General features: G+C 38.0%; 1 protein-coding gene across 6 annotated transcripts in view; it reads right to left on the bottom strand.

Moving 5' to 3' along the window:
- Window positions 1–3,105: 3,105 nt before the first annotated feature.
- Pds5a (PDS5 cohesin associated factor A) overlaps window positions 3,106–26,326 on the bottom strand; it is a 100,710-nt gene continuing 77,489 nt past the window's right edge. For 3 of the 6 annotated variants that reach the window (XM_031342454.1, XM_031342455.1, XM_031342456.1), the window contains exons 24-33: window positions 25,688–25,811; window positions 25,263–25,467; window positions 24,797–24,911; window positions 21,096–21,228; window positions 20,338–20,457; window positions 17,726–17,788; window positions 16,754–16,899; window positions 16,063–16,174; window positions 12,084–12,427; window positions 3,106–5,568 (exon numbers count right to left, since the gene is read on the bottom strand). In XM_031342454.1, coding sequence (XP_031198314.1) covers window positions 5,565–5,568; window positions 12,084–12,427; window positions 16,063–16,174; window positions 16,754–16,899; window positions 17,726–17,788; window positions 20,338–20,457; window positions 21,096–21,228; window positions 24,797–24,911; window positions 25,263–25,467; window positions 25,688–25,811 — 1,366 coding nt within the window. In that variant the 3' untranslated portion in view covers window positions 3,106–5,564. Of the gene's footprint in view, window positions 5,569–12,078; window positions 12,428–16,062; window positions 16,175–16,753; window positions 16,900–17,725; window positions 17,789–20,337; window positions 20,458–21,095; window positions 21,229–24,796; window positions 24,912–25,262; window positions 25,468–25,687; window positions 25,812–26,326 lie in introns of those variants that run through there. The other 3 variants (XM_031342459.1, XM_031342457.1, XM_031342458.1) reach the window with 3 other exon arrangements.

The raw sequence follows: 26,326 nt of genomic DNA on the forward strand, positions 1-26,326 counted from the left end.
GAAGTGCCAGTGTAGAATATTTACAGATGTTAAAGTTCTTAAATTTGCATTTTCAGAACATGAACGATAAGGAACCTAAATGGAGAGACTATGCAAAGGAAGGATGAGTTAGAACCAGGAGAAATGACGTATATGACAGCCACTGTTCAGTAGCCAAGTGCTGCCCTGCATTGTGGGGCTGCACCAGAGAGCACTTCCTATGAAAGAGCAAGAGAAATTGTCAGGGAGTTCTACTGTGTATAGTAACACAGTAGCATGAACTGGAGTGGAACTGATAGAAACAGAAAAGGCAACAATTATAGGAAAATGTAAAAAAAAAAAAAAAAAATCATTTGAAGTGTTAAGGAACCAATAATATATAGTTATAATGTAAACTACCTTCTCATGAATTGCCAAAAGGGAAACTGGGAATCAGTCACACAATAGTGAAATAAATGTAAGAACCGTTACTTTTAAGTAATGTATGCAACCAGACCACAGCATAAGCACATGGTCCCCCACTATGTCTCTAAAGAAGAAATGTGGTTTGTGTGGGGACATCTGCTGTGAGAAAGCTAGGGTGTATGTAGCTCAGGGGCAGAGCATGCCTGACATGTATGACAGCCAGTGTTCAACACCCAGAGCTGCCAAATGTGTTATCTGTGAATGTAAGATTTACTAAGATATAATCTATAGTGTACTATACAGTCCATTTATAGCAATTCAGTACATCAGAAACTCTTTATTATACCTCAATAAAATTGGAGAAAAATTTAAGTTTTAATTCTTTGATTTAATATATAGATTTCCATATCTACCACAATCAATTTTAGAAAGGTTTAATTCATTACAGAAAACATGGCCCTCAGGAGTCATGTTATCCATCATCATGACAAGCTCTTATGAAGTCTAGTTATGACTGCACTCCAGTGCTGCACAGTACAGGGTGTGGTGGCGCAGACCTATAATCCCTGGTATTAGGGATGTAGGGACGGGAGGACCAGAGTTGATTAAGGTCATTCGTAGCTATGTAGGTAGTTTATTATCGGCTTTATACATGAGATCCTGTATAAAGTAAGTGTGAGTCTTACTACTCTTCACTCACATTGCTGTCCCACACACTTAGTAGTAGTATGCCCATCTGTATTACTTAGCTTCTGCTGGTTATCTTCCATATAGCAATCACATAAAGACAATAGTGTCTGCACAAAATAGCTTTTAAGGAATTTGAGAATGAGCTCTATGTTCTTAACTATGATGCTGTAAAAGACTTTACATTTCCATCAGTTCTCAACTAACTTTCTGTGTAGCCCCGAGTGGCCATGAACTTCCTGCATAGACCAGGATGATCTCAGATCATCCAGCTGCAGCTTCCTAGTATTAATGGTATGAGCCACTATGTGTACTAGGCTGCCCTTCCAGGTAAGACCACCTCTAGTTAGTTGTCTTTCAAGCTCCCCCAGAAATAAGGAATAAATACAAAGCTGCTTACAAGAGAATGACTTTGTTTGGTAGAATAATCTTTCCTAGATAATGTCAGGAGCAAAAGGGTGCCAAGGGGAGAAAGGCAGCTGTTTAGCAACAAATTTTGATAAGGGAATGTGATGTGGGCGTAGCCACACCAGAAATCATCACCACCTTAGACCAGCAACCTGAGAAATGAGACATCATATGCCTGTGCTAGAACTTGAGGCCAGACAGAGAAGACAAGCAACCAGGTTATTATTCTTCTGGGAGTGTGTAACTGTGTGCACATGCGCTATCTTGAAGCTCTGGTTTTTTTCCAGGTATAAGGCAAGGCTTGTGTGGGGCTAGCAATTCCAGCTCTTGAGGGGTAGAGGCAAGAGGATTAGGTGTTAATAAGTTCATCCTTAACATGGTGCCTTCAAGGACAACATGGGCTTAAGACCCTGTATTAAAAAACTCTCAACTACATGGGATAGTAGTGGTGGAGAGTTTAGAGATTAAGTGCACTTATTTTTGCCAAGGACCTGAGGTCAAGTCCTGGCACCCACACGAGGGCTCAGGGTATTCAACACTCTTTTCTATCCTCCAAGGGCACCAGGCATACATGTGGTACACAGACACACATGCAATCAAAACACTCATAAATTCAAACATCTTAATAAAACAACAACAACAACCAGGAAAGAAACAGTGGGATGAGTGACAGAAGGCTTGAAACCCTGAGGGCTACATTATCTGAGCAGCCAGCAAGTTCAGTTGTCAGACCTGGTAAGAAACTTGTTGGAGTGTAGACAGAGAAGTCTGGTGAATACACTGGTCCCTCACTATGGATATTGGTTGAGGCCTATCAAAGATATCCTACCTTTGTAAATGTTCTAGGCCCATATGAAAGAGTGTAGACTACCTAAGACTGAAATCTATTCTACCTTTATACTTCATTCTGAGAGTGCTCAACACATAATTTTTATTAAAACAAAGTGCTAATATATAGTGTATTATCTGGAGACTAATGATTAAAAAAATGCGGTAAAAATACCGCTCAGCCCCCCCCCACACCAGTATTCTTTACTTTAGTCTGTTTTTAGCCAAGTTATAGAAATCATGACTATCAAGAGGCCAACTATGAGAAGTATCAGACATAGAATGACAAACATATGAATGGTGAAATATAAACGTAGGCTGATGGACTCTCTTTATCTGTCTCATATATCCATTATGTGATCGTCTCACTCCGTTATTAAACTAATATATAATGTCCACCATTTGTGACACTTAAAACAGTAGCAAAGAAAGATCACCTTTTACGTTCTAGTAGCCGGGCAGTGGTGGCACATGCTTTTAATCCCAGCACTTGGGAGGCAGAGGCAGGTGGATTTCTGAGTTCGAGGCCAGCCTGGTCTACAGAATGAGTTCCAGGACAGCCAGGGCTGTCCACACAGAAATCCTGTCTCAAAAAAAAAAAAAAAACGAAACAAACAAAAAAACAAAGAACAGATTGGAAGCTTTCCCAAAGATCCATCAGAATTGATCTCCCAGTACTGTCTGCTTCAGTCAATGTGAGTTACATCAGAGGCTTGAAAATGGAAAGTACACAATGGTGCTTCATCAGCTTTTGACATGGGTACATGAATATTCAGGTTTCCACACTTCTACATAATGCTGCATTTCTTGGTTTTATTTGAAACTGCATATTTTTAAGCATTTTATGGAAGGATTTTACACTTGTCATTTACACAAATTACAAGGATCGGCTTAAAGTCTTTAAAAAAATTCTAAAAATTCAGCCCATGTGCAGCACAAGAATATGCAAAACTACTTTACATTATACACACTTTTTATCAAAGGAGATACAAAATTCTGGCTTGTAGTTTTAGACAAATACAAGAAGCTTTAAACTAGACACAAAGGGTTAACATTAATTCTCAATTATAAGTCTGCACTTTTGTGTTGTATTTCTCTGAGATGTAAATACCAAATTCCTAAAAGATTTTACATTTTCTTTTTCAAAGAAAACCGGACACATTTCCAGTAAACAAGTCCCTCTCTATTTGCTCAATCCCCAACCAGTTTATTCTTTCCTATCTTAGTGCCAGAGACCATGCACCCATGATGAAGATACCTGGACAGTAACTGTTTCAATGTAAAACCCAGAAGAGCTGTTAACGGATGTGAGCCGTTCTGCTGTATTTTGATGAGTAGCCCTAACACCTAGAAACCTTCTTCCTTACACTTTGTGACTAACTGCTCAACATAGAGTTCATTGGATTCCAGCAATGAAGTTTTGGTGGTGACAAACTGGTGGCCCTAAGTCAAACTTGTAAATAGAATATAGCACTGATTGAATGAAGGACCTGACTGACTGTATGCATAGATGCTCTGTCAGCAGATTGGAGGCAACAGGAAGAACAGGGCTTTTTTATGCCCTTTCAAGAAATAGTTTCTATCATTGGTATTCACTGTTCTCTAGCCATTTCCTGACCCCTAAACATGTACATGTAAAATACTTAAAAGAAGCCCAGCTTTCACCCAGAATCAATTTATAGCCAACTCTCAATTATCTATGAGAACCTAACTGACATACTATGAGTGAAGTTCATTTTGGAGAGTTCTGATACTTTAATGATTTTACACATTCCATCAAGACCAACTTATAATGCAAACGGAGCAGCACATCCCACTAGGATGTTGGATATAAGCCAAGTGGAAACAGTGGAGACAGGCAAAACATCTGAGGAGGATAAGAGAAAATTAATTTCAAACGTCCTCTCATTCTGCACATGCCTCATTAATCTTATGTCTACAGTCACTACAAATCGAGCACCTGAGGCACAGTCACTATTGTACATAGATAAGTGAGAGTTGGCTGTAGTCATGTCCTTCTGTGACTTTAGCCCTTTCACATAAAAATTTCTAAGAAAGTAAAGCATGATAAAAAGATAAGACTTACATAAAACATCTAAAAGCATTTATTTTATGCAAAAAAATTAAATAGGATTATGTGCACAGAAATAGTGTACACATTATCTATGCTGAACAATGAATGCCAAGAATACAATATTGTTGTAACAGTGAAATAAAAATAAAAACTGAGCCCCAATTATCAGACAATAAAATGCCTATTTACCAACAGCATGGTGCCAGACGTTGAGAGCAACTCTGCGTATCTCCATTCCTCACAAAGCTGCCAGTGTCCATCTACTTATATTACTAAAAAACAAAACAAAACAAACCCTAAAAACAAAACCAACCTTTTTTTACATTAATAATAAAAATCTGGTGACAAAAATTATAAAACCAAAACCTGGACAGTCTTTACTCCCTGAAAATCCCAATTATTCCACCATAATCATAGGAGTAAAAACCATTTTAAAGTGATATGCTTTATAAAACAATATGTACATTTATTGCAAATTATATTAAACTAAAATGGGAGAAATCATAATATGAAGTGTTTACTACTTGCAGGTCAATAATAATTTTAATAAATTTTCTCATTTTGATAAAAATCAGAAAGCAACATTTATAAAATTGCCACAATACTTTTCATAGCAGGGAACAGAAATCTGTACATCTCATTTTTTGCAGAAAAGTAGACAGGCAGAAAGAATAATACATAAGTTTCCAAAAGGAAAACAAATAAATTCGTCGTCTGCTCTCTTTCTCTCTCTCTCTCTCTTGCATAAAGCCTCAGTTCAGTAGACACCTGCTCTCCTGTGTGGCGTGGGGTTCTTGGCTCTAGGATGGATCAGTTCTCAGCGTCAGTGCAAGGACGCCCGGTTCCTCTCTGAAATGAAATCTGCAGCATGGAAAAATGGTTACTATGCCTTTAAGTTCCAGATATGCAGGACCTGGAACCAAGTGTTAAGCAATTTGCTTAATTATTGACTTTTCACAGGAAAAGTCTGGGGAGGGGAAACAGAGACGCTCTTAGCCTCTCTAGAGTGCGCTGTACATTTCACCAGAGGACTGTGGCTGTGTAAAATGGAAGGCTAGCTTCCTTCAGTTCTCAAGGCAGAAAGTGTGTATTTGAAGTGAGCTTCGTTTTCTGTTTGGGGGCATTGGAATCCAAGTTTTTACAGAACCTGGATCTGCTTCTGTTTGGCCTTCATTTTCTCCCTTTACCTTGGGAACAGAAGAACACAAAGTTAGAACCATCTAAGTTTGTGAAATAAAACTTTCCTTTTCTCACCTGGAACTTCACTAAGTTTCAGGAAATCTCCCATTAAGCTACATAAAACTAAAAGACCAATATGGAAAAACAGCCAAGTGCTGTGGTCAGGACTAATCTGTTTAAAATGCTAAAGCCGTTCATCTCAAATAACTACAGGTTTTCAATCAATTCTTTCAAAAATGAAATTATAGGACAAGAGCTACTAGACATTAGACAGTAAATTTATAAATAACAAGAATAACTCTTGATTTTGAACTGTGTAAACAAACAATTTAATACACTAAATTACAACAATCTACCCCACAAGAAAGGAAGGGAGGGAAGGTAGGAGGAAGACAGAGGGAGAGAGAAGGAGGAAAAGGAGGAAGAAAAGAAAAAAAGGAAGAAGAAAGGGAAGGAGGAAAGGAGGGAGGGAAGGAAGGAAGGAGGGAGGGAGAGAAGAAGGAAGATAGAAAAGAAAGAAAGGCAGGCAGGCAGGCAGGCAGACAGACAGACAGACAGAGGGGAAAAAACCCTCAAACACAACAGAAGAAAAAGTGTAGTTTGGGTCTGTCATCAGGTCGGTAGAGTAATACTTGTGACTCATAGAATCAGATCCCTAACCACATGGGGTGCGGGCAATGGTCTAGTGTCTCTCTGGGAGAAGGAAGTAATCAACAATCTGAGAAATGATGTACGGGAAATGATGAGGAATGTGCCCCGATGGGGAATTGCTCTCTTTCCCTGTGAGGAGCAGACTCCTCCTGAGGAGCTCTTGTTGTTGCATTCATTTGTAGCTGATGTACATGGATAGGCAGAGTGATGGAACACAGAGTTTTGCACATTCTTGACCACTACTCCCTCACATTTTTCCACATTTTAGTTCAGTTTAAAAGACTATGTTTCTTTTATAGTTCACCTTGGGAATAAGATAGAGTCCTAACCTGTTGTCTTCACAAAAATGGATGCTAAAAGTCACCAGAAGAATTCCCAGAGGCATAAAGATCACTGTCATGCTATCCAAGAGCCCTGTGCAAGCTCGAATCTGCAGGGCTCTTGGGGGCTCTCATACTGACTTAGGAGATGATCATGGCAACAACTGGCTACATTCCATCCGGTCTGTGTCACAAAAGGAATATGCTCATGGCATTTTTAAGGAAATTACTTGTTATTGAATGTGTATTTATATCAAACTAGTAAGTCTGGCATGGTGCCACAAGCCTGTCTGACATAACTTTGAGGACAACCTGGGGTTGTATTTGGCAACTCTGTCTCTAATAAACTGCCTAACAGGAGGTTATGCTATCTTCTCAGTGCAAAGCACATCAGTAAGTCCTGCTTCAGAAGTCCAGAGCCTTGAGCTCCTAAGGCCAATGCTAAGTATGCCAGGTAGATACGGATCTAAACAAAATTGCTATTCATTATCAAAGAGACATTCTTTAAGTTCAAATTTCCTGTAAATACTAAATATGAAGACTGTTCACTGCTGTCTTGCCCATTTGTTGAACTTGATGGATCTGGTTCCATCTAGGACTACAGGTATGGCAACCCTATGCCTATTTAATTTCATGCTGAGGATCAACGCCAGATCTTTGTGAATGCCAGACAAGCATCCATCAATGAAGCTGTATGCTAGCCGCTTCCACTGGTATTAATACTTTCTTCATGGACTGGAGTGTAAGCAAAACATACTAAGAATCGGTGATATTTAATAGTATTTTATATTTATGCTTGTCCTTTTTTAAAATTTATTCTAACAGCTAGAGAGAGCTTGGTGAACAAGAGCACTGACTACTCTTCCAGAGGACCCAGGTTTGACTCCCAGCACCTAAATCCCAGCCTCAAACATTACAGTTAGTTCTCTTTGTACGATGTGGGGTCTGGAGTCACAACTCAGTTGTCAGAGTTGGCAGGAAGTACCTTTTTAGGCTGAGTCATCAGTACCTTGTTTCTGAATTAAAAACAAAATTGACTACTAGCCAGCTTTGAACTCTGCCTACCTCTGCATCTCAGGTGTGGGAATAAAGGTATGAGCCATTACCACTGGCTTTTGTTTTTGTTTTTTTTTTAAGACAGGGTTTTGTGATGTAGCTCAGGCTAACCTGGAAATCACAACACTACTTTCAATGCAGAACTTAGTGAACAGTTTGCCTTTTGCTAATAGTTCCAGTACACAACAGAAAGTAATTCAACTAAAGAAACATAATTCTTTAAGCAATTAAACTTAGAGCCAAGACCAACATCCAGCTGTGAAGATGCTGTTGCCTGACCTGACAGCAGTGCTATAATGGCTGGTCTCAGAAATGTTCCAAAGCCTGCTCAGAGTACAACTATTCTAAATTTAGATTAAAACAAGGACAGGGCGCTTACTGGTCCTCATTTACAGAGTGCTGTTGGAAAACTCTCTTTTGACCAAAGTGCACACACGTGCATGCCAACACATGAACACATACACACACATACCCTCAGAAACAAACACGCACTCGAAAAATGTAGAATGGCTGAAGTGGTGGCTCATAGATTGTGAGTATGCCCTGCTCTTCCAGAGGACTTAACTTCACATCCACAGAAGACAGCTTACAAATGCCTGTAACTCCAGCCCCAAGGGAATACTTTTTTTTAAAAAAAGATTTATTATTTTATGTATGTGAGTTCACTGTAGCTGTCTTCAGACACACCAGAAGAGGGAGTTGGATTCCATTACAGATGGTTGTGAGCCACCTTGTGGCTGCTGGGAGTTGAACTCAGGACCTCTGGAAGAGAAGTCAGTGCTCTTACCCACTGAGCGATGCATGGCATATAGATAAATGCACACAAAATAAAAAAATAGAAAAAAAAAAAAAAGCACAAGGTTGGGGTTGGAGAGATGTCTCAATGGTTAAGAGACTTGGCAGCTTTTCTAGAAGACCCAGGTTCAATTCCCAGAACCTACATGGCAGCTCACAAATGTCTATAATTCCAGTTCCTGGGGATGTGAAATTCTCACAGACATACGTACAGTAAAAATACCAATGCACATAATATACAAATAAATTAAAAATAAAGTGCATGCCAGGCACCGGTGGCACATGCCTTTAATCCCAGCACTTGGGAGACAGAGGCAAGCAGATTTCGAGACCAGTCTGGTCTACAGAGGGAGTTCCAGGAAAGCCAAGGCTATACAGAGAAAGCCTATCTTGAAAAACAAAACAAAACAAACAAACAAAAAGTGCATGATCATCCTTAAGTTCAAGACCAGGCCAGTCAATATGAAAGTCTTAAAAAAAAAAATAAAATAGGGCTGGAGAGAAGGCTCAGCAGTTGAGAGAGCACTGACCGCTCTTCCATAAGTCCTTGAGTTCAATTACAGCACCCATACAAATTAATTAAATTAAATACATAATTAAATAATTAAATAAATAAAACAAAAGAGAGCTCTTTCAGGTGAGTCAGGTGACAGCTGCTTATGCACTCAGTACTTAGGGTCACATTTGAAAGATGATAATTCAGAGTCATTCTAATTCACACAATGAGTTTTTGTGTATATTTTTTTCCTAAATAAAAAGTTGGACATGGTTCGTCTTATCTAAAAGTGTAGCATTTGAGATGCAGCAAAAGGCAAAGTGCTTTGAATTAGAAGCTAGCTTGCCAGGCAGTGGTGCATGACTTTAGTCCCAGTACTTGGGAGGCCAGCCTGGTCTACAGAGTGAGTTCCAGGACAGCCAGGGCTATACAGAGAAACCCTGCCTGGAAATGAAACAAAACTAAACAACAAACAAAAAGTGAGACTTGTTTCATAAAATCAAGGGAGTAGCAAACAACACAGGGAGAAGTAACAGAGCACTGAATACTGACAAGGTAAAAGATATTTCAATATAACTAATTGAGAAAAGAAGTTATCTGTACCTATTGCTGTTAGCAGGTTACTACATTGGGCATAATTTATTTGAAATAATGGCCATACTTCTTTATTCCTACAGTAGGACTGGACTAATAAACTTGCCACAACTTTTCCTACTACTAGTATTATTACTAATATATATTGTATATTATGTATAATATATATTTATGTATTATATATACCATGTACCCATTATACCAGTGGTTTTCAACTTTGCTAATGCTGTGACCCTTTAATACAGTTCCTGTTTTCTTGTGACCCCCATAAAATTATTTTTTGTTACGACTTCATAATTGTAATTTTGCTACTGTTATGAATTTTACTGTTGCTATTTTAGAGAAGGGGCCATGACCCGCAGCCTGATAGCCTCTACTTAACAGGTAACTAATCAGATTTACCATTCCTTGTTTCTTATCTATTCTTAAGTTTCCACTTCCCCTCTTTCCTTTGGTTCTTCTCACTAAACATAAAATGGGGGCTTTTCTCTATGTATGCTCTGAAGGAAGCTGGCAACATGCTTAAGAGTCTAGTTTAAAATGTGATGTTAAATTCTTGATGTTGACTTAACAGTTATTAAATCTTCAAAGGACAGTATTTTAGGATTACAACACTGGAGCCATACTGTGTTCAATCCCGCTTCCTCATTAATAAACAAAGGGATGGAAGGCCACATTGGCCCTCTTAGCCTAGGAAAGGGACAGCTCCTGTGCATGCAGAACTGCTTTGAGTCTGAATGCACCAATACATACACGGAGCTCAGCACCAAGCTTTGCTCATAGAAGAAGTCTATTTTAACAGGTTACACAATGCTGATCTCAAAACCAAAACTATGAAATGCTAAAAAGAAATGTTGGCCTGAGGCCATTAAGTGGCAAATTATACACCAGCTCAAGGGGGAAAATGTTCTCAAGAATAAAGACCCACTAGAATTACCATAGGAAATTACCTTCTTTTTCTCTCTACCCCTCTCCCTGTCTCTGTATCTCTCTTTTGTTTTTCAAGTCTTATTTTCGTAGCCTAGACTGGCCTCAAACCAGGCATGGGTGACCTTCTATGTGTCAGTTTAGAAGGTGCTGGGAACAAAGCCTAGGACACAGTGCATAACAGGCAAGCCACTCTATCAACTGAGATACGTTCTCAGCTCATATTTTCAGCATTGTATAAAAACATAAAAGTATAAGGTAGGGGCTAGAGAGATGGCTCAATGGTTAAGAGCACTGACTGCTCTTCCAGAGGTCCTGAGTTCAATTCCCAGCAACCACATGGTAGCTCACAACCATCTGTAATGGGATCTGACGCCTTCTTCTAGTGTGTCTGAAGACAGCGACAGTGTACTTACATATAATTATAAATAAAAATCTTTAAAAAAAAAAGTATAAGGTATGGTGGCTCATGTTTATAATCCCAGTGCTTGAGTTACCAAACCAAAAAGACTACCAAGAGTTAAGGTGATATACAGCACAGTGTAATCTAGAATGAGACTGTGTCTCAAAAACCCCCTAAACAACAACAGCAACAACAACAAACCACTACCAACCACAAACCCAAAAGCAAACAAAGAAAAAAACCAACCAACCAACCAAAAACATTAAAACAAACAAAACAAAACAAAACAAAAACCTGAAAAGTGCCAGGCATAGCAGCACACATCTTTACTCCCAGCACTTAGGAAGCAGATACAGTTCCGAGGTCAGCATGGTCTACAAAGTGAGTCCTACGACAAACCTGTCTCAAAAAACCAACCACCAACAAAATCAAACAAACAGACAAGAAAACAAGAAAAACTATAAATTTATAAAACATAAGTCTGAAATGATTCTGCTTCCCAGAATCAGAGAATAAACAGTCAACTTATATTTTTATACAGCAAACTATTTTCAGCACACAGTTCAGTGGAGTTTTGTACATTTATTCACACCAGGGTGTAATGACCATCACCACCTATTTCTAGAAGTTCCACAATATCTTTAACTGAAACATTATATAAATACTCCCTAAGGTTCGTCTATCCCCGCAAGTCTCCAAGAGCCAGTCTTTAGAGGCTGTTCATTAAAGGCACAGCTGTCACCCTAGCACTCACAAGGACGAAGTAGGAGGACTGCCCTAGGTTCAAGGCTTATCATCGTCATCATCATCATCAGCAGCAGCAACAACAACAGAAACCCTGAATTTTTGTCCTTTCAAAACTGGTTTATTTAATTTTGTATAATACCCTCAAGGTTCATCCATTTCATAGTATATTCAGAATGTTATTCTCTTTCAGAAGTAATTAAAAATAGGTTTAATTCTTTTTCTCCTCTAGCCCTAGCACCCCCCCTGCCCTTCTCTCTCTTTTAAAGACAAGGTCTTGGCTACACAGCCCAGTGTGGTTTTAAACTCATAACCCCCTTCTGCCTCCAAGGGCTGGTATTACAGGTGTGCAGCATCACACTCAATTTGTATACATTTACTATAGCATTACACATAATGAAAATGCTTTCTATTTCCTATAAAATGGGTAACGTGGGAGAAGCATGCTTTCAGAGCCAAGAACCCATTCTACTTTGAATATTTCAATACTGCCAACCTTTTTGTCCTTGGCAGGATGAGGATGAGTGGGTACATTACCTTTGTAAATCAATTTGTCTCTCTGCTGGAACTGCCTTTTTGGCTCCATCTTGTAGCTTGGGCGTTTTGGCATTACCTGCCTCCAAACTCTCCTGGCTGCCTGCAGCTCTCTTCCTTCCCTTGCTAACGGGTTTATTTAGATCATCGTTTTTGGTTGCATTGCCCTGAGATTCAGATTTGGGGCGACGTCCTCTCCTGGGTTTGGAAGGGGCAGGAGGACCTGACTCATCTACTTTCTCATCTGGTTTTTGTTGGATATTCTCAGCACCAGCTGCTGTTACAACTCTTTTCTTTCCTCGGTCACTGCTGATGTTGCCTTGGGTAGCCTGATCAGAATTAATTTCCTAAAAGAGCACAAAAACAAATTTGTAAACATAAATCTCTCAAATACTATAGTAAAAAAGATTATGAATTAAAAAACGTAAACTGGTTTTCTAATTTTGCATGTTTGTATGTGATTTAATTCATATGTGTGAAGCCACAAGGGCTTTGTGGTGTCCTGCCCAATTCTCAACCGTATTCTGAGTCTCTCCTGAACCTGAACTGCGCTAGCTAGCAAATCCCGGTGATTCTAGTGCCTTCCCCTCTGCTGGGTTTTACAGGGAAACATAAAGCCTGTGGATCCTGGTAAGTTTTGGTTGTGCAGCAAATGCTCTGCCTTTCTAGCTCTTAGAAAATTCTTTAAACATGTCATGACATGTTACTTATCTACTTTGTGTGTGTACTTGCACTCCATGGCACTCGTGTAGAGGTTGAGAACAATCTGCAGGGGATGGCTCTCTCCCTGATCATGGGGACCTGGGACTGAATTCAGATCATCAAGCTAAGTGTCAATCATTGTTGTGAGTGGAGCCATGACAACAGCCTCCTTGACAGTGTTTAAAGAGGTTGGAATCCTAAGGTTTCAAATGAATAATTGCTTATACATACTAAGAAGTAAGTTCCCAGAGGGTAAGGACAGGTCTCCAGCCTACCTTAGCTGTATGTGGGCATACATCACAAAGGAAGGGGAGAAAGCAGGTATGCACCAAAGGAAGGAAACGTGCTCTCAGCTCTTGAACTCACTGTTGCTATGAGTTCACTGCACAGGATCAGGCAGATAAGATGAGAGCATTGGGGTTAGCAGCACTGATTGGACTGAAAAGGTTACAAACAAAAAGCTCCACTCCATGAAAGACAACATCCTGATTCTTCTGGCTTCCTTGGGTGGGTGTGCGCGGGCCTCCCTCTGGCTGGCTGGCGCTCTCTCTCTCTCTCTCTCTCTCTCTCTCTCTCTCTCTCTCACACACACACACACACACACACACACACACACACACACACACACACGTCATTCTCTAAATAGATCACTTTTAATCAAAGGGATATTTTCATAATGCAACATGGCTTTATTATATTGTCTCTAGATAACCTCTATTGTTCTAACTTCTTTATTGGCTTCTGCTTCATTACTGAGTTTTTTTTTTTAAATGTGAAATCCATATTTAACCTACTTTTGTTACATTTTAAAATCTAGCATTAGCCCATGTATAATTTTATAAGTAATAAAATCCCATTTCATCAAAACAGTTGTAATGGACTTCAGAAAAAGCAGTAACAGGCAAAATGAAATTGGCCTTCTCACAGGAACTTTAGGAACAAATTATAATTTTAATTGTTCTAATTCTATTTAATTCAAAGAAAAGAGAAGCTTGACTTGACAACCACTATAATCCCAGTATGTGGAAGGATGTGGCAGGGAATGGCTATAAATTTGAGGACAGCATCAGTTACAAAACAATTATCAGATAAGCCCAGATTACATATTGAGACAACAAAGCAAAAATCAACAACCACCAAAAAAACAAAACAAAACAAACTAAAACAGAAGAGAATGGTCACTGTGCAAAAAAACATGCATTTTTTTCAAAATCTTATTTTTCCCAGAAAAACATTTCCAGAATGGGTGGAGTTTACTTGAAGTCTCTCTTTGAGAGGATGGGTAATCCAAGTGCTTCCCTAAAGTAGTCCACAGAAACCGCAACCCAGCAACTCATGTCTCAGAAAAGGACTAGACATAAGTAATTTGAAGAAACAAGGAGGTTCCTGGGAAAAACAAAATGTGTCACAGCAATGTTTCTATTAACTGGGGACTTAGAGCCCTATAACTGGGTAGGTCCTCTATTGCTGAGCTAAGCCTAAAACTAAGCAATATGGTGACAAGTGTGTAATCTCAACACTTGGGAGGCTGAGGCAGAAAGATTTCATATTTGAAGTCAATCTTGGCTATAAAGCAAATAGACCCATAAGGCCACATAGATTTATGTAAATTAGGTACACATGCATCTATAAGGAATGGAAGTAGATAAAAAAGGTCAATGTGGAGGGAGGAAATTGTGACAATGTCCCTCACCTGAATCCATGTGATCTGAGTTCTTTGAGTACAGCCTGTATTCACCTTTATGTTACTATGTGCTGCACAGAACAAATACAATGATTTGTAAATATGCTCAGCTAAGTTGGATGTAGTAGCACATACCTATAATCTCAACATTAGAGAGATTGAGGCATGAAGATGGCCATGAGCTCAAGGGCTTTAAATAGTGAGTACCTGGGCAGTTCAGACTATGGATTAAGACTGTCTCAAAAAACATCCTCACCAAAACAAATAGTAACAAAACATCACCACACTAATCCTTCCCCATACACACAAAGGAAGGAAGGGAGGGAGGCAGCTGAACGTGTAAAAAATTCACTTAATTTTAGGTAGAGGATAATGAAGTCACAAAGCCCCATGAATGTACTACACCCAACTACTGTAAGCATACGTGTCTCAATGTCTGTAGCAGTGTCTGTACCTTAAGTTTCTTTATGCCCAGTCTACTTAATTCTGTGCAGGGATCCCACAGTGAGCAGATCTATTTGTTTCTGTATTGTAAGAATTATGGCAGTGAGATAGTCCTGACTTTTGTTTGTAATATGTTGTTTCAAGCCATTCCTATACTTCTCATTAAACAAGTTAATGGAAAGTTAATGAAATCAAGCAACTAAATCAATTCAAGTCAGCGAATGGCAGAGTACATACTAAAAAATGTATGATTCATGCTACTGTTTAACTTCACTGCTTTCTTTCCTGTTAAAAACATTGGTAAGGAAATGGGAGGGAGGCTTGAATAGATGGTTTAGAGCTTAAGAGTACGTGTTACTCTTACAAACCATGTGAAATTCCAGTTCTAGAGGATCTGATAGCCTTTTCTGATCACTGTGGGCACTTGTCATACATGTGGTACACTGACATACACAGCAAAACAATCATACACATAAAACAAACTTAATATTTTAAAAAAAAATGAAGAAAGAAAATGAGGAGGTGGGGATTAATGCTGCTGCAGAGGACTCAAGTTCATTCCCATCACCAACATGGCAGCTCACAACCAAAAATTCAAACCCACAGGGATCCAAATTGTTTTCCTGGCTTCCACAAAACTACAAGTTATTTGTACATACATACTAAAGTAATACACGAAGGATAGATGGATGGATGGATGATGAGACGGATGGAAAGTGAGTGAACTGGGAGCTCCAGTTTGAATGTCATGGTAGAACAAGTCTGCCTGTAATCCCAGTTATCTGGGAGGTGCGGCGGGAGGATCACAAGTTAGAAGTCCCCTGTGCCCAAAGGCAGACTAAGGACATGACTCAGCACTGCTAAGAACGAGTCTTATTCTCAGAACATAAGCCAGAAAAGCTTTATTGATTGGCAAGCAACAGTAACTCTGGGTCCAGCCAGCCTGGAGTAAGTTGAGCAGCTCAAACAAAAAGAGACTTTGCCTCAACAACATGGAAGGAAGGTGAGAAATAACTCCTGAACATTACCCTCTGCCATGTAGGAAAGGAACTTGGGTCCTCTGAAATACCAGCTAGTACATAACTGCTGAGCCATTTCTCCAGTCCTGCCTTGTGCAAACCTCAGAAATATAAACAATGGAATAACATTTACCTTATTCTTTACCGTATCAATATTCTTTACAGGTGTGACAGAAATTATTCTCACAGGATTCTCCTCATTTTCACTAACTCCAGTTTCTGATGCCTCTGAACTCTGTTCCCTACTAGAAAAACAGACAAATAAACAAACAAAACCAAAACCAAAGCTTTTTAATTCCAGAAATCAAATAATTAATTTTATTTATTGACTGGATATATTACTGGTTATTCACTTGCCTGAGAGACCTCACTGGTGTTCTAGAATTTATTTTGGGTGCTGTGCTATGTAATGTGGTACTTAGAATTGTAATTCCAGTATTCTCGAGGCTGAAGCAAGAGGCCTGCCACAAGCACATAGCCTGACTATATAACAAGGAACTGGCTCAAAAAGTACTCTCTAAGCAAGGCATAGGGATATGCACCTTGAATCCCAGCACCTGGGAAGCAGATGCAGAGGCAGGAGACTCTGAGGCCAACCTAGGCTAAATATCAAGTTTCAGGCTAGAGTGAGTTATATGGTGAGACCCTGTCTCAGAAAACAGACACTACACTTTTCAGTCTCATTAAAAAACCCTAACTATGTGAATAATATAATATTTTTACATAAGTCCATTCTATGATGCAATGGCTTGAAAGTAAGTTAAAATGTTAAGCCAAGCAGAGTGAGCAAGAAAACAAGATGTATTCAGAGAAAAATAAATTGCCTTGAACGACTTCCAGCTGAAGGACTCAACTCTGAATTGGAGTTAATATTGCTTCCAGTCTCTGTGCCGGCGCTTCTAACATAAGGCTTCCTTCCCGTTGCTGATAAAGGCTTGTTTACTGTACCTAGTACTCCAGTGGGCTTTGGCTGCAAAAAAAGAAGAAAGAAAAAAGAAAAATAGAAAAGGAAAGGAAAACCACACCTTGTTATTTCACACCTAAGGGAAAGGAATATGAAAAAAAACAGAGAGCTGAGATGTGTACTTTAGTGTTAAGGCAAGAGTAGTGGTTCTGTTTGAGTGTTATCAGAAAAGATAATTCTGAAAAAACTATGTTTGATTCTTTTAATAAAAGCAAATCCACTGCCTTCACTTAATGATGAGGCAATATTTGCTATCTCTTTCTTTTTTTAATCTCTTATTTCTTGAAACAAAACATTTACCTCCAAAACACATGAAAATTAATGATACACTTAACTTAGAAGTAGACTGCTGAATATATACCTTTACATCACCTTACTTTTATGAAATACAATGTTCCTATCATTTTAGACTCTCATATTAATCTCTTTTCTCTCTCTCCCTCCCTCCACTCCTCCCACCCACCCCGAGACAGGCTCTCTCCATGTAGCCCTGGCTGTCCAGAACTGACTCTGTAGACCACGATGGCATTGAACTGATAAATCTACCTCCTGAGTGCTGGGATTAAACTCATGAATCACCAACGACTGGCTTATTTATCTTTCTTATCTACTTCTATTACTTACGAATGTCTGCCCTATGAATTTTAAATAAATTTGAGCTTCTCACCACTTTTAAGACAGAGTGGCAATAATTCTGAACAGTGGTTAATTGCAAAAAAGATCTGAGAATACCAATGCTATAGGAACATACAATGCATCCCCACAAATCTGGGGGCATATAGCATAAAGAATACACATTAAACAAAAACCCCAAGCAAAAAGTATACAGTACCTTTCCTGTTAACAGAAGAACTCTCGTCTCTTCTGAAATATAGCTTTTGTCATTACAGAAGTCCTATTTAAAAAAAAAAAAAAAAAAAAAGAACAAAACCAAGCAAACGGAGCAGTGTTATCATCTCAGTGTTTCCAGGCTCTGCCCTGCATGGGAATGCACTCTGCTCACACACAGTAAGACTAGACAAAGGCAAGAGGTGTACTTTCCAGTCCATGGTGCACTACTGTACCAGAGAACTGCACAGCCTCTGTGCAAGAACTTTCCTGAGACATGATATCCTTAAGTTTTCAACATTTTAATTCTTTAGTTTATTCGTTTTGAAACATGGTTTCTTTATATAGCCCTGACAGTCCTAGAATTGATTATGTAGATCAGGCAGGCCTCAAACTCACTGCTGTGCCTTCAATATGCTAGGAATAAAGGAATGGGCCTCCACACCAGCAACATCTATTTTATTTTTATGTGGATAAGTATTTTGTTTGCATCTGTGTTAAGTGCAGCATTTGGTTATTGTGCCTGAGAAAAATCACCTAAAGAAACTTCATTCCTAGTTTTTTATATTGTTCAAAGTATGATTACCACCCTCTAATATATTATAAAATTTTATATATAAAATCTACTTTTCAGGTGATAAAATAGACAATATTTATTGACACCTTAAATTTTTATTTTTCAGGCAGTCTCCTGTAGACTAGCTGTGGAGTTTCAGATCCCTCTGCCACACCATGCCAGGCTTATTCTAGGCACTTATATTCATTAAACAACTCCATAATCCATTTCAATTATCGGAATTTGGAAACTGAGTACCTGTCATCTTAACTAAAAATATTTTGAGATAGGTAGAGTGGTGTGTGCTTATATGACCAGTACTGGAAGGCAGAGGCAAGAGGATCTAAATTTTGAGGCTACCCTGAGCTATAATGACCTCGTGTCAAAAAGCAGATACCTATTTTTTAGAACTTATTCTTTAGATCTATATAAAAGACAAACTCATCACAACTACATAAAGACAACATTTCTTGACAGTAGTGATACTATCAAATATCACTGATTATATGTCAATTAGTTAATAAACAAGTTAAATAAACTGTGAACTCCGATGTTTTCCTCAATTATGTCAAAATTCTAAGCTTGTAGGGGATAGGGGTAAGGAGGAACCCTGGTCGACTTGGAACCAGATAGGTAGACTAGGCTGTTTTTGGATTCATAAGAGGTCCTCATGATCCCAATGTTGGGATTAAAGCTGTGCACCACCATACAAAATGTCTGATAATTCTCCATTCTCCTTACTAAATATTCTGGGCATTACAAATAAAGTACAATAGGGTCACAAATATCTGTACCAATACTAATAAACCCATCATTTGGGAGGTTGAAACAGTATGATCACTTGCCACCAGGAGTTCAAGATCACCTTTGGCAATACAGGAAGACCTAATCTAGTGAAAAAAACAGGTGGGGCAGTAGGGTACAGAGGACTGCTTTACTAATTTCACTTAAAAACATACGTAAAGTACATTGTACACTTGCATGAAAATTTCCTTATGTAGCAAGGTGTTTTTTTTTTTTAAAAAAAACCATTTTTTAAAATGCCATTTTTTTTAAAAAAAAGAAAATGTATCTGCCCATAGATACATTGTTAGAGTTCTGAACAAGAGGCTTAAATGTACCAAGAGTTGAGCTGTATTTCTGTTTTTCTTTCTGTGCTTTGCTTCCTGCATCCCGAGGGTCTTATTATGTATATTTAGCCTGAGCTCCTTAGTGCAAGCTAGGACTAGAAGTGTTTGCCACCATGCCCAACTTAGCTATGTAATTTCTGTTACAAAAAAAAAAAAAAGTTAAAAATCAATGTTAAAATTCTGAATATTGAATTTTAATTACTTTGCTTATCAAAGAAACATAGATAAGCCTGTTGCTCTAGTGTTTGACCTTACTAGATTAAAAGCAATATGTTAAAAAACAAGTAAGAAAGCGGCATATACTAACAGAAAAACTGGGCAGACAAGGTGGGGTTGTTTTGTTAGAGCCCTTCAAACTTTGAATCCGATTCCTGAAATCCACATGGGGGAAGGAGAGAGGTCTGACTCAGGTTGTTCATTAACTAACATTTATTTAATAGATCCAAGTGAAAACTACAAATATCTTAATATCATTTCTTCCCCTCATCTGTCTACCCATCCATCCTCTGGCTGGCCTGAAGTTCAGGATGCTCCTGCCCCAGCCTTCTGAGTGCTGTCATCCCACTGTGCAGCAAGCCTTGCCTGAAAGCACAGTCCAGTCTGTACAGTGGGCCCAGAGCTCAGTCTAGAGCTTCTTGCCTAGCATATACAAGGCCCTGGGTGTAATTGCCAGAACACACATAAACATAGTTTAAATAAATAAATAAATAAAATAGTATTTATTTTAATAAAAACAGGATAAATTAACAAATCTAAAAGCTTTGTCCTATCCACAGAATGAATATCATAACAGTAACAGAAAGTTTACCTGTCTTCCATTCCTCAGTAAGTTTTTTTACTCTGACCTTAAAACTATCCAATATTTGTCACTGGTACTCATTGAAATTTAAACCACTTTTACTATGACAGAGAAATTGTGAGGAAAATTACCTTTTCAGGTTGTGTAAAGAATTTCATTGGGAGGACTGGGTCCTTTGGTGAGTCTGCATTGCACAAAGCACTTTTACTATTTATAACACACAGAGCCACATCACAAACTGTATAAAGTTTCTAAAGAGTAAGAAAAAAAAATTACATAACAATCAAAGTACCAATTCCATCACAGGTATAAACTCAAGTTGTAAAATACAGGCAAATACTGGTTTCTTAATAGTCTGTTTCTGCTCAGTATTCTTTAGATTGCAGTAAAGGTAAACCAAAAGTATCCATTTTCTCTCCCTAGAAAGGTTCTACCAGAAAGTATCATATGTTTTATCATATCAGAATGTATCTTCCTGTCTAAAGTATTAATGCCTTTCTAGGATGTTAAAGGTTCCCAGAAAAAGAAATTTTGTGAGTATAGGCATTAGAAAGAGATTCAACACCAGGGATGGAGATAAGGCTTAACGGCACTTGCTCCAGTCGATATTGTGAGCTTGGTTACCAACACCAACGTGATAACTCACAACCATCCATAATTCCATTTCCAGGGTATCTGGCCCCTCTTCTGACCTCCATGGGCACCAGGCACACACTTGATACACATTCACACATGCAAACCACTCATTTTAAGCCAAAAAAAAAAAAAAAATCTGGAAAAAATTAAATTACATAAATAAATTTTAATAAACACTGTAATTTAAGCTACCATATACTTGTCAAGAAAAAGAGTTGGCTGGTGTATTTCTGTATGATATCCATTGCCTTACTTCATTTGTCTTGGATTCATCTGGAGACTGAGCATCTCTGGTTAGCTTGATATTCTCTGCCATCTTTTTCATGAATGCATGGCTGTTGTTTTCATTCTTTGTCATTAAGACTTCAAGCATAAACCACAGGCACCTAAGTAGAAAATACATTAAAGAGGAAATTTTGTTTTTACTCAATGGATTAAGTCTTTAATGAACAGTTTGGCTGTCAGCATGAAGAATATAATCTCATTAATGATATCAATTTACGCAGATTTTTTTTAAAGATATGGTCTCCTGTAACACAAGCAGGCCTCCAGCTCACCATGTAGCTTGAACTCATCTTTCATTGCATGTTAGGATTACAGGTATATTCCACTGGCTCAAGAGGAAAAAGTCACAAAATATTTAAAATAAAAATGCTTCCTCCGACAATTGCTTACAGTTACACGGCATGCATAAACTCCATAGAGGTTCTCAGTAAACATTTACACTGACTGATATATCTATCTCACCGACAATAGAGATAAACACGCGGCAGCACACGGCACACCTTTGGCACAGAGTAAGCTCTGCAGAGGGTTTGTTACTGCTATGTAAGTTATGAGGAGACATAGCAAGTCTCATCTACTATAAGAGTGTTAGGAGTGGGAACCAACCATGCAGCTAAATGGTACCTAATAAAACTGTTTTTGATGTTTCTTCTTGTCACAAGATGAGCATTAATAGATAAATTGTAAGGATGAGACGTGAGTTTCTAAGAATAGTGATGAACACCAACCCATACTAAACACAAGCATCACTTGGGGAAACTGACATGTCTGAGGACAGACTTGATTTTTTGTCCAGGTTCCAGAAAGATTTACATATAAGAGTACCACCGAAAAGGAAGAATGAATTTGGTAACATTATGTGAGGGTCTAGGCATGAAGCCATACGTTTCTTCTCACAAACCAGGCATGATGGTACATACCTGAAAGGTGCAGATTCAAGGTCATCCTTACTATACACAGCTGAAAATGAGCCAAGGCTAAGCTAAAATAAGCTAGTTTAAGAATGCACAAGAAAAGTAAAAGTGTTGGGCTGGAGAGATGGCTCAGCGGTTAAGAGCACTGACTGCTCTTCCCAAGGTCCTGAGTTCAAATCCCAGCAACCACATGGTGGCTCACAACCATCTATAATGAGATCTGATGCCCTCTTCTGGTTTGTCTGAAGACAGCTACAGTGTACTTACATATAATAAATAAATAAATCTTTAAAAAAAAAAAAGAAAGAAAAGTAAAAGTGTTAAGTCTGGCAAAGTTCTACTGAGATGAGAATAGACTGTAAACAACCAAAACAGTGAAGCAGAAAGAGCAACAAATATAAATCACCCTCCAGCCAGTTTCATACAGAGAATTTCTAGAGATCACCTACCTCAAGGTTCATAGAATCTCGATAAAAACTTGGTCTGATTTTATACTTTTTTTTTGGTTCATATAGACAGGGTTTCTCCGTGTAGCCCTGGCTGTCCTGGAACTCACTCTGTAGACCAGGCTGGCCTCAAACTCAGAAATCCACCTGCCTCTGCCTCCCAAGTGCTGGGATTAAAGGCGTGCACCACCACTGCCCAGCGATTTTATACTTCTATAAAATATAGGTGACATAAATGTAGCAGGCTTCATGCGCCCAACTGTGTGTGAATACAGCATTACCTGTACAAGCACAGTTGTACTGAAGTGCGGTGACAACGCTGGAGGCGTGCACTGCATAAGGCTGAGGCACTCAGTATGCCAAAGCAGACACTTTATTAATTCCATTAATTCACTGGGGTTCAGAATCCTCTACCCTATTAATTTGTAAGATTCCTGATCCTTTTACAAAGACCAACAGCATGGGAACTACTGTTAGGAAGGAGATAATGGGGAAGTATTCTCACTGCCTTAAGAGTATGAGACTTATTCCTTTTACAAGTATTTTCCTTTTTTTTTCTTTTTTCTTTTTTTTTAAAAGGGGGTTAAGATTTTAAATATGGGCTGCTGAGAAGGCTCAGTGGTTAACAGAATTGACTGCTCTCCCAGAGGTCGCGAATTCAATTCCCAGCAACCACATGGTGGCTCACAATCACCTGTAATGGGAACTGCTGCCCTCTTCTGGTGTGTCTGAAGAGAGCAATGGTATACTCATAAACATGAAATAAATAAATTTAAAAAAATATATATTTTAAACATAGCCAGGTATTGGTGGTGCACACCTTTAGTCCTAGCACTTGGTAGACAAAGGCAGGTAGATGTCTTGAGTTCAAGGCTAGGCTGGTCCAGAGAATCACTGTCTCAGAAAAACAATAAATATAAATATCTAAAACAAAACATCTGTACCAATCTAGTATAGATTTAGATTTCATGTGGAAAATGCTAGTGTATTCTAGTATACAAAAGTATATATATTTTACATAAATGTAAGTAAAATATATAAAAAAATATGGACAGGTTAATTTTTTTTTGTGTGAAGTTAGAATATTTGAAAATTAAAAGGCCATTTACACATTCATGTTTTGCTTGTTTTTAGTTTTCTGAGATAGCATCTTCCTCAGAATGGCTTTGAACTCTTAACCTCACTGCCTCAGCCGCCTGAGAACTAGAATTACAGGTGTGAGCCATCACACTCAGCAAACACACTTCTTGAACAAATGGAAGGGATAACCTATTTATTGTACTCCTCAAAGCACAGTTTTCTTTCCAAACCTTTTTTTTAAAGATTTATTTATTTATTTAATGTATGTGAGTACACTGTTGCTATCCTCAGCCACACCAGAAGGTATTGGATCCCATTACAAATGGTTGTCAGCCACCAGGTAGTTGCTGGAAATTGAACTGAGAAACTCTGAAAGAAGCGCTCTTACTTAACCTCTGAGCCACTTCTCCAGCACAACCCCCGAACCTTTTGAGAGTTCCCTGAAATATACTATTTTGAGAAACCTAATGGTCCAGACACACCTTGTTTCAAGCTCACAAGCCACTGGGATTATCGGCCTATAATACCAGCTACAAGGAGGCAAAACTTCTTTTTTTTAAGGTAGGCTTAATTTCATATATCTTATCATGTTACTATCACTATAGTGACAAAAGAATGATGGACTAAGAGGCCATTGCTTAGAGGTAATATAGAACATCTTTTCTGTTAAAATTTTGAGAATATTAAAGTGACCAAAATGGTAAGAGACAGATGAATGTCGAATGTTCAATTTAGGAGAAAGATCTGCTTATTGACATAGAAAATTGTAATACTTTAATTCAAACAAATGATACTAATTTACAAATGTAAAACAAAATATAGCAATGGTGGTTCAGAGATAGATCAATGTTTAGTACTAAAGATAACTGTTAAGGAAAGGTGTGGTTCTATTAAAAAAAAAGCTATATGAATGAATAAATAAACTTCCTAGTCCATGAGAAATTTTCATCACATAGTTTTATAATTTGCCAATCTAAAGTCCATTGTAATATAAAATGCAAAAAGTATAAAAAAATATCTCATTCATCTATTTCAATATTAGATAAGTATAAATAGTAAACAGAGGGTTAAGAATGGGATGGATAAATGGGAATAGTTCTGAAAAAAATTTAAAAACTTAACAGTCAATTAAAACATTCAGAATCATATGAAAAATTACAATGAGAATAATAATTTTAAAAAATTAAGAATGAACACAATTTGTAGAATTCCTGAAACACATGACTTACTCTTTTATATCACGAAGTTGATCAACATCTTGTGATCTTGTAAAATCAGGATCATGGGCTAGCAGGTGAATCATGTATGGAACCACATACTCAGGCAGCAATGACAATAATTTTTCTAAATGAAAACATCATAGTTAACAGAATACCTCTCATAAATGCTGTCCTTGTTTGAGTTCTAACCATTTGGTCCTATTTCCCTTAGCTATTAATAGTTGTGCTATTACACAGCAGAGGACTGAAGTTAGGAAAAGTGTAGATATTCTAACATCTGAGTAATATACACATATTAAAGCACACTAATGACTACATAAGGAAATACAATTACCCAAAACATTTAAGCTAATTCCAAGTTTCTTCATATATATAAGGCTTATAATATTTTATAAAGTTAACCATTTTAGTATAAACTATAGTAGAAATCCAAATGCCCCATTATGATATACACCGTGAATTCTTAAGTACATACCAGTAGCCATAGGATTCTGTTTAATGTACTCCCTGCGTATGCTGATGTTTTTTAATAAACACTGTCGAGCGTGTGCTCTTCTTTCCTTCACAGGATCTTTGGCACACAAAGCAAAGATCGCCATATACTCCAATGGGAGAAGCAACTTCACAAGTGCCTTATGAAGCTTCTGGGCAAATATTTGCCTTACTTGGTAGCACTCATCCTGCATTAGTACAAAAGCAAAGATACACAAGATGGGTAAGCATTTGCTTACACACATACAAATGCACACACATGCACCTTCTTAGGAAAAAATGATGGTTATATTGGAGGAATGGAAACAACAATTTCTTCTGTGTGTATATTCATATATCCAATGCATCTGTATTCATAGAAAAGTAAATACACTCTAACTGAAGACTAGAAATAAGTTTTCCACTTACATTAATAACCAGTGCACAGAGCTGAAACTGTTCTGGCGTAATAATTTCATGGTAGCAAGGTTCCTGAGCAAGCTTCATTATGGCACTACCAGCAGCTAATCGCAAGCGAGACATATCAGATTTACTATAAATAAACAAAAAGAAATAAACATTTCCTATAACCATTATTACACAGAAAATTCTGATTAATTTTTGAGTGTGAGATTGGTAGTAGGTAACTTACTGTACAAACAAAGGCAGTTCCTAGAGAAAAGGTTCAAGTCACTGTGGCTCACGACCAAGCTCTACCTCAGCTTTCTACCCACCAAGCGAGTTGCCTTACTCTACCAATCAAACCACTGACAGTGATAAGAAAAGCCAGTTTCATCACAATCTGTATTCCCTATGTCAAGAATACATATTCAGTGAGGAAAACTGATTTAAACAAACCAAAGCAAAAGCCAATCATGTTAAATCTAGTTTGTACATCATATACATTTATACCCATAATTTAGACTCTACATTAACCCTATAGATTTTTATGAATGTCAGTAAAACAATTTAAAATAAAGAACCAGACATAGGAAAGTTCATAGAGATTAGAATATGGCTATATATATATATATATATATATATATATATATATATATATATATATAT

The sequence above is a fragment of the Mastomys coucha genome, unplaced genomic scaffold (assembly GCF_008632895.1).
Source record: "Mastomys coucha isolate ucsf_1 unplaced genomic scaffold, UCSF_Mcou_1 pScaffold22, whole genome shotgun sequence".
Taxonomy (NCBI): Eukaryota; Metazoa; Chordata; class Mammalia; order Rodentia; family Muridae; genus Mastomys; species Mastomys coucha.